The sequence below is a fragment of the Chrysochloris asiatica genome, unplaced genomic scaffold (assembly GCF_000296735.1).
Source record: "Chrysochloris asiatica unplaced genomic scaffold, ChrAsi1.0 scaffold00095, whole genome shotgun sequence".
NCBI classification, from domain to species: Eukaryota; Metazoa; Chordata; class Mammalia; order Afrosoricida; family Chrysochloridae; genus Chrysochloris; species Chrysochloris asiatica.
The window spans coordinates 7,752,621-7,765,513 of NW_006408613.1; the positions used below are offsets into that span (position 1 = coordinate 7,752,621).

A 12,893-nucleotide genomic window follows, 5' to 3' on the forward strand; every position below is an offset into this window, starting at 1 on the left:
CAGTTTCCTGTATATTCTGGAAATGAGTCCCTTGTCTGATATGTCATTGCAAGAGATTTTTTCCCATTCTGTGGGTTCCCTTTTTACTGTTCTGGTGAAGTCTTTTGATGCACATAAGTTTTTAATTTTTAGTATGTCCCACTCATCTAGTTTATAATATTTGTTTTTTCCCTTTGTTTTTTCTATGTATAGTATCATATCATCTGCAAATAGAGAGAGCTTTATTTCCTCTTTGCCAATTTGGATGCCTTTGATTTCCTTATCTTGCCTTATAGCTCTGGCTAAAACCATAGGATTTTTAATGGGGTAAATATTTATAGGAGTAGAAAGCCTTATTTCTCCCATGGATTGACTTGTGGGTTTGAATCGTCAACTTTGTGTTTGGTGCTCAACCTTAGCAACACCAGGATTCCTGTCATCTGCATATAGTATTTTGCAAATGAATCTTCCTCCAATCCTGATGCTACATTCTTTTTATTATAGTCCAGCTTCTTAGATTGTTTGCACAGTGTACAGACTGAATAGTTATGGTGAAAGGATACAACCCTGAAGTGTATTTATTCAAAACAACCAGTATCCCTTGTTTCAAAACAGCCAGTATCCCTTGTTCTGTTTAAATGACTACCTGTTGGTCTATGTAAAGGTTGCAAATGAGCACATTCTTTGCAATGTTACTCAAAATTTGTTGTGATTTACACAGCCAAATGTCTTTTAATATTCAATATAATACAGGTAAACATCTTTCTGATATTCTCTGCTATTACCCAAAAACCATCTGATATCAGCAATGATAGGCCTTGTTCTACGCCTTCTTGAGTCCAGCTTGGATTTTTGTCAGTTTCCTGTTAACGTACTGTTGCAAACATTTTTTAATTATCTTAAGCAAAATTTTGCTTGCATGTGATATCAATGATAAAGTTAGATTACCCAAGATGTTCTTAAATTAATAAGAGAAAACTGTATAATACAGTCTTGGCAAAGTCAGATAGAATCAGTTAATTAGCAATGGTCATCATGCTTGAAAATAGGAATACGTATCTTAAATTTAAACCTATGTATTGACTTACTTTCATAGTGAATGAGGAAGCCAACACTGGAACGACTATTATCTGTGGTAAATAGTAGGTACATGAAATTCCCTGTACTTATGAGGAACTGTGGTGCTTGTGTGCCGTGGTACTCTCCAATCAGTGGGGATGAATTTGCTGGTCCATCTCTGACTTCTAGGGTGTCATAATTGACTTCAGTCTGGAATCTGCAAATATATATATCGAGTCAGAAGAGAAACCTAAAATCACATTAGCTTATAGACATTTTTAAATATCTTTGCTAATTAACTAAAACCATGTATAGCAATATGATTAAACTATTATAAATTATATACATTATTTAAAATGTAAGCATATATAATATTTAAGGATAGTACTTTTTCAAGATCAGTAAGTAACATCATGATAAATACAGAGTATATTGAAGTTGTCACGGATTTCACTTCACTTCAATAATCATTATCAACATTCACTGAAAACAGCAGTCAAGGAATCAGTGATGAATTGCATAGGGAAAATCCATTGCAAGAGACCTGTATTAAAAAGCAAACATGTCATTTTGAGGATGAATGTGAGCCTGATTCAATCCATAGTGTTTTCAATTGGCTCATATGCATGCAAATAAAAAATATTAAAAAGTATTAATAAAGATGGCTGAAGAAGAATTGATGTATTTTCATTATGGTGGCAAAGAATACTGATTATACCATGGCCTGCCAGAAAAACAAACAAATCTGTTTAGGAAGCAGTACAGCCAGAATGCTCCTTAGAAGAGAGGATGGTGAGAATTCTCATATACTTTGGACATGTTGTCAGAAAGAAAAGCAGAGGTCAGCAATCAAAGAGGAAGAGATTTAACAAGATAAATTGCCACAATGACTGCAACAATGAGCTCCAACAAAACAATTATTGTGAGGATGGCATAGGACCCGGCAGTGTTTCATTTTATTGTACGTAGGATAGCTTTGAGTCAGGACCAACTTGACAGCACCTAACAATGACAACAATAACACATTTTCTAGAAGCAATGGTACACTCTGTATTCTTCCCCTTCTCTTAATCCTCTGCCTTGTAATAACACACATAGAAAAGTAGGCAGATATTCAACTGTAAATACAAATACTAAGAAGAAAATTAGTTTTGAAAAGCCAATAGATAAGCAGATACATGAAAAATGTATCTATTATTACACATTTTCACACTATTGTTCATGATCCCTGTTAAACATGATTATGGATATCTTAAAATTGGCATAATGAAATGAAATTAGCACTTCAAGAAGTACGGTAATTCAAAATACATGAAAACACTTTAAACACCCTTCATGACAGAAAATCCTGTGCCTTTTTAAGTTGCATTAACTCATTCAAGATACTAGACTAGCATTTAGCATATTGTTACTTCAGGAACTAAATGATGCTTTAATGATTTGAAAAAGTTAGAACAGCTTCTAAAATGTTCTTAACTTTTCTTCCAATAAGGAAGCTATGCTTCCAGAGGATCTGGCTTGAGATTATTTTTATATAAAGTTGCAGCCACTTGGGTACACTTTGTGCAATGAAGGTACAATTCTAGGCACTGAGATAATTTTCTAAATGGGCCCATCTTGCCCTCAAAGAGCTAACCCGGTTTCTGAGTGTCTGACTGTACTCTCAGGGAGCAGCTTATCCATTGTAAGACTGTGACTCACTAGGTAACTCTGAGACAAAGAATTCCATTGAACACTGTGCCATTATTCTACATGTTGTCAATATTGCTGATGAGGAGGAAGATAACTTGAGAGAGAAAGCCCCATTACTTAGCTTCATAGCACATAATAACAAGAAAGAGTGTTCACACCAAAGGGTTTTATCCTATTTTTCATTAAATTATGTATGCTATTCTTAGTGCAAAAGTACAATAGTTATATAATCTTATACCTAATTAGGATGGAGTCCTGGTATGGCACTGTAGGATAAGCACTGAAATGCTAACCAAAAGTTGGGAGCTTGAAAAACACCAGCCACTCCTTGGAACCCTATGCAGAGTCACCATGAGTTGGAACTGACTCAATAGCATTTAAAAACAACAGATTGGTACTTTGGCCTTTGTTGTGTCATAGAAGGGGAATTCGTACAATTTGTATATCACAGTGGTAGGGCATTTTGAGTAGGATAGGGTCATGTTTGTCTTTAACTACTCCACCATTTGCACAAAAACACTGTATGATTTCTTTTTTCTGAGTTCAAATTCACAAAGACTAGATACACATAAAGTAAGACACATTTGATACAATCACACTAGACTTTTCATATTCACTTTCTAGTAAAGTTAGGATTGATATAATGTATATATCAACAACTGGAAGATTTCTAGAATAATTTTAGAAGCAAACATTTTAATGATTTTCATTATCTGGCAACCTAACAAATGTTGCATAATAGTATTTTGAGAATGAAAGTTTACATTTGTATGTAGAAGCACATTTTTTATTAGATGTTCAGTATATGATTCAATGTATAAACTAATAGTGCCTGACTTTAGGGGGAAATAAAAAGAGTCTGCAAACATCAGATATGTTAGATATGTATGAATGAAGTTTAATGATTAAATCCATTATTATTGAAAAGAAAAAAATTGGAAACATTTTATGAATAATTTTGTTCATATAACTAAAAATGGATGTTAATAAATCAGATAAAATTAATATGCAAAAACCTAATATTGACTAAATGATTTGAATGTGTTGTGTTAATGGAAATCAGAGCATATATGATATCCCCTCATACTATAAAATGAAAAATACATAGCAAATACAACTCAACTTATTGAATAATTAACAGAATTAATTTTTAATGATGATAATTATTATATGCAGTGTGTCACTATTCAATAAAATAGATGCACAAGTGACAATTTCCCTTTTCTTCTGAGGGATTATCCTGCCAGAGATCATTAGCACCTAATAACAATAAAAAATAAATCACAACCTGAGTAATTATTTCAAAGACATATAGTTAAGAGATTATTTAACACCAGCTAAAATACCAGATTATATGACTATGTTCATTATCTTGAAACATCATAATATTCTAATTATTAAAACAGAACTTGATATGCTCCAAATGAAGGTCAATATTTGAGAAAGATCATTACTGTGCATAGATTAAACTTGAAATATTAAATCAGAATGATTCCTTAGTAAAGCATATAGCTAGCATCAAAATATTTTTAGTTTCTGATCATAAATCTGATTTCAAATTGGAGACAAGTAGGAGGAAAACATCATGTAAAATCCAAATACAGTTTTTTGTGAAGATTACCAAATGTATTATCAAATGATGAGTATACCTGCTCCTCACTATCTATGGTCTTGTTATCAAATATTTCACATTCACAATAATAAAAAAATTACTTTTCAACTATTTTGCACATTTACAACGTTCATCTGGCAATAATAAATGCAGTGATGTGAAGTGAAAATAATCCTGGCCCCACAGCTCAGCATGATGGTTAAGGTACATGTCAATTTAGCTGGACTATGATTCTCAGTGATTTGGCAGGTATATAATGCTTTTGCCATCATTTTGTGATCTTATGTGGTCATCCTCCATTTTTGCATGTCACCAATTTATGTATTGCAACTTGAGCTTTGAAGCCTAACTATGTTGATAAGTGAGGAGTTGGTGTGTAAATATTTCAATTATCATTGATATTTTCTAAAAAATATAATACATTTGTTGCACCTATCCTGTTGCCAGCTCTGAAACCTAAAGTCCTTCTCCAGTTACCAATAACCATGAACAAAACAAGAAGAGGTGTTTTTCTGTGCTGCTTCATAAGGTACGTAAAGCACCAATGGGACTTTGAACTGCTTCTATATGCAAGAAACACCAGAGCAGAATTTATTCCACTTGTAGGTTCTGAATAAAGAGTTTGATATTGCGAGTCATATATTGTGCTCTCTTGGGAATGGTTCTCAAGAACTAGTGCTACCATACACATTCTGCAAAATTGTGTGGACAGGAGTTCTCATGAGAATGCTGGATTGAGTGAATAAACTGTTGAGTTACATTAAAATCGAAAGGAAACAAAACATGTTAAAAATGCCTATTTCATGTTATATGAAATCCTTTTGAGAAACTTATATATATCTTTCACATTTCTAAGTTCTAAGATCCGTTGAATAAAATCATTGAGTATAAAGAATACCTAGGTTCATATTAAGGAAGGAAAAAACTTTCGTACCTATCAAAAGTTATTTTGATGGAGTGTCCTGGTTTGGCTTCAATTATCCATTCACAATTTAAAGAATCTTTATAATATCCTGGCCATCCAGGAGGTAAAATAACTCCACTTGAAGCTGTCAAGTGTCCGCCACATGGTGCTAAGAAAGAAAAAGCAGAGTTAGACATGATATTAACCAGGTCAAACAAAATATATGAAGATAAATGGTAACACCTCAATAGAAACAGATTTTATTTATGTGTTGGAGATGATGCTTTCAAACATTGAAGCAAAATGCATTCCAAAGTAAACTGTAAGTTTACAGAAAGAAGGGGCTTGATATTTCTCATGTGGGCATTGATCCCTAAATTCTATACAACAAAATGATGTTCAACTAAAAAAGCATGGTACAGTTGAGTTGTCTGGGCTACATCATTTACATGGATTTATCTCATAAAATCACAGCAACCTTATAAAGTGCTTATCATTCACTTTATTTCATTTTATTTTAGATTAACAAATGTATTATCTGGAATGAGTACAACTGCTCTTCACTTATCTGTGGTCTTTTCTTTTAACATGTACTCAGAAATTAAGAAATATTTGTTGTCAAAGTTAAGTTACCTCACATCAAAATTTTAAATACTCTGTTTTATGTGTGTGTGAGAGAGCGAGAGATAGAGAGAAGTAAGGGAGAGGGAGCGCTTTGTGTTGTGTTCTTATTAAATTAAGTTGCCGCATGCATATCACACTTTTATTGAATCTTAGAAAACAATACAAAAATTTTATCAAATTTAATAAACACAGAATTAATCTGCATTGATCCTTTGATGCTGGGTATAGCAAACAATAGCCTGTAATTACAAAGAAGAAGGTAGTTTGAGGTTTGAGGTAGTTATGCACTTTATGCTTAGTAAGACTGATCCTGCATTTTCATAGAAGATAAGGATTTTTAAAATAATAAATCATCATTACTTAAAACTACATTTAGAACACGTTTTGGACTAGCCATTTTTTCCTTCTCATTTTATCTATTTATTCATAATTCTTTCCAATTAGTAATTCTCTTTATAAATATATAGATGCCAATTAAAATAAATGAAAATATGCCTAGTTAAAAATCACATCATTTTTTAAAAAACACATTTTTTAAATGACAATATAGCTCTTGCTTAAATATATATAATCAATTTTAGCTAGGTTTTGATATCTTTAAAAAATCTAAGTGAAATCTACAAGAAAGAAACAATTGTAGTAAGTTTATTATAGAAAAAAATTTAAAGACTAAAAACACAGTAGAGATTATGAATAGAGTATAACTTATTATTAAATAGATCACAATTATGTTTGAAGTAATTATTACCAATTATGTGAAAAATTCTTTGTAATAAAATAATAAATTTTGAAAAAAAATAGGGTACAATTTATATAATTTAAATTTAATGAGAAAAATGTGTATTAATAGAAGAGGAGCAATATTTTAAATGTTAATAGTGCATAACACTAGATGTTTACCCTGTAGATGGCATTTAAAAAAATATAGATTCTCTTCAAAATAAGTAGTGCAGTGCTTATCCTACAGCCCCAAACCAGAACTCCAAGTACACTTTATATAGCTGGAAAATTATACTAAGAAATAATCATATTTATGAACCTGAATTATTGAAGAAACTTGACATATGTATCTACTATCCAATAAAAATTTAAAAGAAAATTTTTATATTTTTCACTAATTAAGATTAGTGTTTTTTCTAGTTAATAGTTTAAATCGATATTATTTAACCTATGTTATCAAATACTCATTTTAAATCAGTGTTACATGGACTGCAATTCCTATATTTCTTGTAGCCATATCGGAAATCATTTTCAAAATACAGCAAAATCAAAATTAAACATATTCATTTAAACAAGTTATTTTTGTTTAATGGTTTTTAAAATGATATATAGCAAATAAAATATTTTTTAAAATGTATGGTATGTGAGGCATATCTAAGGAGCCCTGTAAGTATAGTGATTAAGTGCTATGCTACTAACGAAAAGCTCAGAGGTTTGAACCTGCCAACTATTCCCTGGGAGAAAGATGTGATAGTCACCTCGCCTAAAGATTATAACTTTGGAAACTTCATGGGGCAGTTATGTGATTTTCTATGGGATATCTAGGAGCTGCAATTGACTCAATGACAATGGATTTTGTTTGGGTTTTGGTTTGAGTCATTTCTAAATTTGCATGATGCAAATGGTAAAAGCACATCTACTAACCAAAAGATGGGAGATTCAAATCAAGCTAGAAGTGCCTTGTAATAAAGGCCTGGCAATATATTTCCAAGAAAACAATTATTGAAAACCCTGTGGCACATAATACATGAATTGGAAGTGACTACAAGGCAACTTGTGATTCCTAAAACTTTTATCACTTATTCCAATTAAATACATTTTTAAAAAAACTGAAGATAAATACTAAGTGATGCTTTAAATTTCGCTGTATCAGTCAATTTAGATTAGGTTTTACTGTGGCAACAAACAATTCTGTTGTGCATTAGGCATTGGAATGCTAATCATAAGATTTACAGTTCAAACCCACTAGCCACTCCATGAGACAAAAGGAGGCTTTTTACTTCCCTACATATTTAGCTTCCGAAATCCTATATAAGTTTGCTTTGAGTTAGAATAGACTCCATGGCAATGTGCGAGTATGACAAGGTATACTTATTTCTCATAAGCATTACATATTTACAGACATTGTTGCAAAACAACTTTCTTCAAATGTTGTTGTTGTTAGAAGCCTTAGAGTTGGTTGTGACTCACAGCAATCTTAAGGACAACAGAACAAAACACTGCCCTGTCCTGCACCATCCTTGCAAACTTTAAGAATGAGCCCATAACTGCTGTCACCGTACCAAGCCATTTCGTTGGGGGTCTTCCTCTTTTTCACTGACCCTCTACTTTACCAAGTAGGATGTGCTTCTCAAGGGATTGATTCCTCCTAAGAGTATGTACAACGTTTGAGAGAGAAGTCTTGCTTTCCTGGCTTCTAAAGAGTATTCAGACTGTACTTCCAATATACATTTGTTTGTTCTTATGAAAGTACATGGTACTTTAATATTCTTCTCCATTATTTTATAGTAACATAATTACACAACTCAATTATATCACTTCTTCTATGGTCTTCCTTATTGATTGCTGACTTTCAGCGAAGGAATTGTTCCCAGTATCTAGTCAACCATGGTATCAAATATCTACCTACTCTCTCTGGAACTCCTTTATGCTTAGTAATTGGATCCTCAGTGCAGGTAAACTTAAAAAAAAATCTTTTTCACCTGTAACTACTCATTTGTGTTAAGGGTTTTCAATGTTAAAAAACATAGTTGGGTTTTACATTTTAACTTAATGTGACAGTCTCTTCCCAAAAATGGAAGAATTGTCTGCTAACATTTAATGTAACCATCTCCTTTGTGTACATTTTTATTATGCTTTTTCATTTTCTGCCAATTTAGTGCTGTTTCTACTCCACAATTTTTGCTTAGTGTTGTTAGGTGCCACCAAGTTGGTTTTGCTTAGATAAAGATTTATAGCTTCAGGTAGCAATGCATTTGTAAACAACCTATAATGAGGTAAAGTACACAAGTGACAACAAGAATTTTGGTTAGAAGTGAAGAGAGACTAGAGAGTACTATTTACTATAAATTTCTTTCTCATGAAATTATTCATGCTTCAAAGCCAATAGTGTTATGATTGCCAAAAACAGAATGGACAAACATGTTAATTATGAACTGCTATTAATTAATATGTGGTTGTTCTGAGTCTGAATTGATTCAATGCCATAAAAACGTTATAGTTGTTAGGTGACTTCAAATCTGTTCCAATTCATAACAAACAAATATACAACAAAATGAAACACTGCCAAATCCTGAGCCATCTTCACAATGATTGCTATGTTTGAGCCTATTGTTGCAATCCTGATTTCAGACCATCTCTTTTTCAATAACCCTCTACTTTGCAAACCATGATGATCTATCCCTCTCCCAGTGACTGGGTCTTCCTGATAATATGTCAAAAGTACATGAGAAGATTCTCTACCTTCACTTCTAAGGCATAGTCTGGCTGTATTTTTTCCAAGACAGATTTGTTCATTCTTCTGACAGTGCATGGAATATTCAACATATTTCTCCAACATTATAAATCAAAAGTAAGAATGCTTCTTTCTTATTTACTTTCCAGATATTGCATACATGAAAATGCCATGAAGTATGTTAGGCACATGCAAGTCCTCAAGATAAGATCTTTGCTTTCTAACAATTTAAAGAAATGTTATGCCACTGATTTCTCCAATGTAATATGGCATTTGATTTCTTAACAGCTGCTTTCATGGGTGATGATTGTGGACCCAAGTTAAATGAAACTTTTCATAATTTCAATATTGTATTGTTCAACATGATGTGCAATATTAGTCCAGTGTCCAGAGATGAGGACTTTTGTTTTTTTATGTTGATGTATAATCCATACTGAAGACTGTAGTCTTTGATTTTCACTAGTAAGTTCTCTTCATATTCAGCAAGCAAGGTTTCAAATGATTCTTCCTCCAATCCTAATGGCATTATTCTTTATATAGTTCAACTTCTTGTATGATTTATGCAGCATACTGATTTTAAAAGTATGGTGAGAAGATATCACCTTGAAGCACATTTCCCTGATTTTCAACCATGTGTGCTACACAGCAAAGTAAGTTTGAACTGTAAGGTCAGCGGTTCAAGCTCACCAGTCACTTCTCAAAACCGCTATACAGGGTCACTATGGGTCAGAACTGACTCAACAGCAATTAACAACAACAGCAACAGTATCCTCTACATGCAAAGGTATCCACAATTTGTTATAATCATCACATTCTAATGTCTTTGCATAATCAACATAACTGTTGTTACTAGGTTCTGTCAAGTCAATTTCAAATCATAGCTGTCCAATGCACAACAGAATGAAACACTGCCCAGTCCTGACCATCCTCACAATTGTTGTTACGTTTGTGCCCATGGTAGCTGTCACTGTGCCAATACATCTTGTTGGGTATTCCTTTTTTTCGCTCAATCTCCGCTTTATCAACCATGATGTCCTTCTCTAGGGACTAGTCCCTCCTGATAATATGTCTCACCATCCGGTTTATGAAGAACACTATTGGCTGTACTTCTTTCAGTACAGATTCGTTTGTTCTTCTGACACTATATAGTACTTTTAATATACTTCTCCAACACCATAACTCAAATGCATCAATTCTTCTATCATTTTCCTTATTCATTACTGAAATTTCACTGGAATGTGAGGTTATTGAAACTATCATGGCTTGGATCAGGTACACTTTAGTCCTCAAACTGATATCTTTCCTCTTGAACAAGTCCTCTTCAAGAGCCCTTGTGCAACAGTTTTGCCTAAACCAATACAACAGTTGATTTCTTGACTGCTGCTCCCATGAGGGTTGCCAGTGGATGCAACCAAAATAAAGTTCTTGACAAGTACAATCATTTCATCACTTTGCTGACATGATAAAATATAATGATGAGGATTTTTGTTTTATTTTGAGTTTCAACCCATATTTAAGGCTGTGACCATTGATTTTCATGAATAAGCATTTTAAGCCCTCATCTCTTTAAGCAAGCAAGGTTGTATCATCTGCAAATCACAAGTTGTTAACGAGCTTTCCTCAAATCCTGATGTCATGCTCTTCGTATATAATCCAGTTTCTTGGATTATATGCTCAGCATACAACCTGGCACACACTTTTCCTGATTTTAAACTTTCCCTGATTCAATATCTCCTTGTTCTTTATAAACAACTGCCCCTTGGTTTGTGTACAGATTACTCATGAGCATAATTAAGTGTTCTGAAATACCCTTTCTTCACAGTGGTATCCATAGCTTTTCATTATCCACACAATCAAAAGCCTTTGCATAGTCATTAAAGCACAGGTAAACATATTTCTGGCATTCTCTTTTTGCAGCCAATATCCATTTGGCACCAGCAATAAAATCCCTCGTTCCACGTTCTCATCTGAATCTGGCTTGAATCTCTGTCATTGTATATCATTGTATGGTTTCAGCCATTTTTTAATTACCATCAGCAACATTTTACTTTCATGGATGATATCAGTGATATTGTCTGATAATTTCTGCATTTCATAGGGTCACCTCTATTTGGGATGTATACAAATGTGGATCTCGTCCAATTAGTTGGCCAGGCAGCTGTCTTCCAAATTTCTTGGCATAGATGAGTGGGTGCCTCTAGTGCTGCATCAGTTTGCAGAAAGGTTTCAATTTATATCCTATAAATTCCAGGGGTCTTGTTCTTTGTCTATGCCTTCAATGGACCTTGGACCTCTTCCTTCAGTATCATTGGCTCTTGTTCATATACTATATCTTTTGGAGGGAATGAAACTCTATACTACTTCCATTTGTTTTCCAATGCAAATACCTGTTTTGTTTTGTTGTTTTTTTTTTTTTTAATTTTTATTGTGACTTGAGTGATCATTTACATGGGAGAACATTGGTTTTATAGTCATCATTTCATTGCAATGATTACAATCTCCTCCATGCATCATCACTCAACAGTATTTGCTTCTTTTCTCTCTTTTTTGTTTGTGTGTTTGTTTTGAGATGTACACTAAATCACTCCAGAATATAAAATAATTTAAACAACCAAAAGACACATTCTGTAAGCCTGCCTCCTGCCCACCAGCACACAGCTGTTCTCTTTCCATGGGTCTAGAGTCCTCAGCTGCTCTATCTCTTGATGTCATCATTTCTGCCTCTATCTCTGTTATAACTGTTTCTCTGGATAGGATCCCGCATTCCACTTATTCTCTTTTCCCTTGATGGTCCTAGGGTCATCTGTTCCTGAACTGTAAGATGAGCTACTCCCTGCTTTTTGTTACAAAACTTCTACCTTTACAGTTGTGACAATTCAGTCATGATGATAACTGTTGTTGTTGTTGTTAAGTGCCATCGAGTTGGTTCTGACCCATAGCGACCCTGAATAGGGTTTCCGAGGCTGTAAATTGTTACGGGAGCAGAATGATAAGTACTCACTAATAAATAATAAGAATCTTATCCTCATCTCTTTTCACCAGACCCATCTAGACAAGATGAAAACTACTCAGTGGGGATTCTACCTTCCCCTGAACACTCTGAAACTAAACTCCCTCTTGAAAACTTATAAGTCAGTCACTTCATGCCTTTATAGCCCTGACCACCACATTTGAGGTAGCCAATGTCTAAGTTGCCCGTCCTAATTAACCCTGTACTCAGATGGAATAGGATTGATACTCAATGTGAAGACTTCTTCCCTGTCAGTTGGTATTTTGAGATACTACATCCATAAGTATAGGTCAAGTTCATCAAATTGTAGCAATTTACACTTGTTTCTTTATTTTAAAAAAAATTATCTTCTCTAGTGGAGTTCTTTTTTTCTTTTTTTTTTTGCGATATGCAGATGATGCAACCTTGCTTGCTGAAAGTGAAGAGGATTTGAAACATTTACTGATGAAGATCAAAGAGCACAGCCTTCGGTATGGGTTGCATCTCAATGTCAGGAAAACAAAAATCCTCACCACTGGACCAATAAACAACATTCTTATCAACGGAGAAAAGATTGAAG

At 33.5% G+C, this 12,893-nt stretch overlaps 1 protein-coding gene across 1 annotated transcript in view; it reads right to left on the reverse strand.

Moving 5' to 3' along the window:
• The window catches only part of CSMD1 (CUB and Sushi multiple domains 1), a 2,529,117-nt gene that overhangs the window by 688,072 nt on the left and 1,828,152 nt on the right, over positions 1-12,893 (reverse strand). The window contains exons 14-15 of the mRNA XM_006866725.1: positions 5,277-5,415; positions 1,068-1,255 (exon numbers count right to left, since the gene is read on the reverse strand). Coding sequence (XP_006866787.1) covers positions 1,068-1,255; positions 5,277-5,415 — 327 coding nt within the window. The remainder of the gene's footprint in view (positions 1-1,067; positions 1,256-5,276; positions 5,416-12,893) is intronic.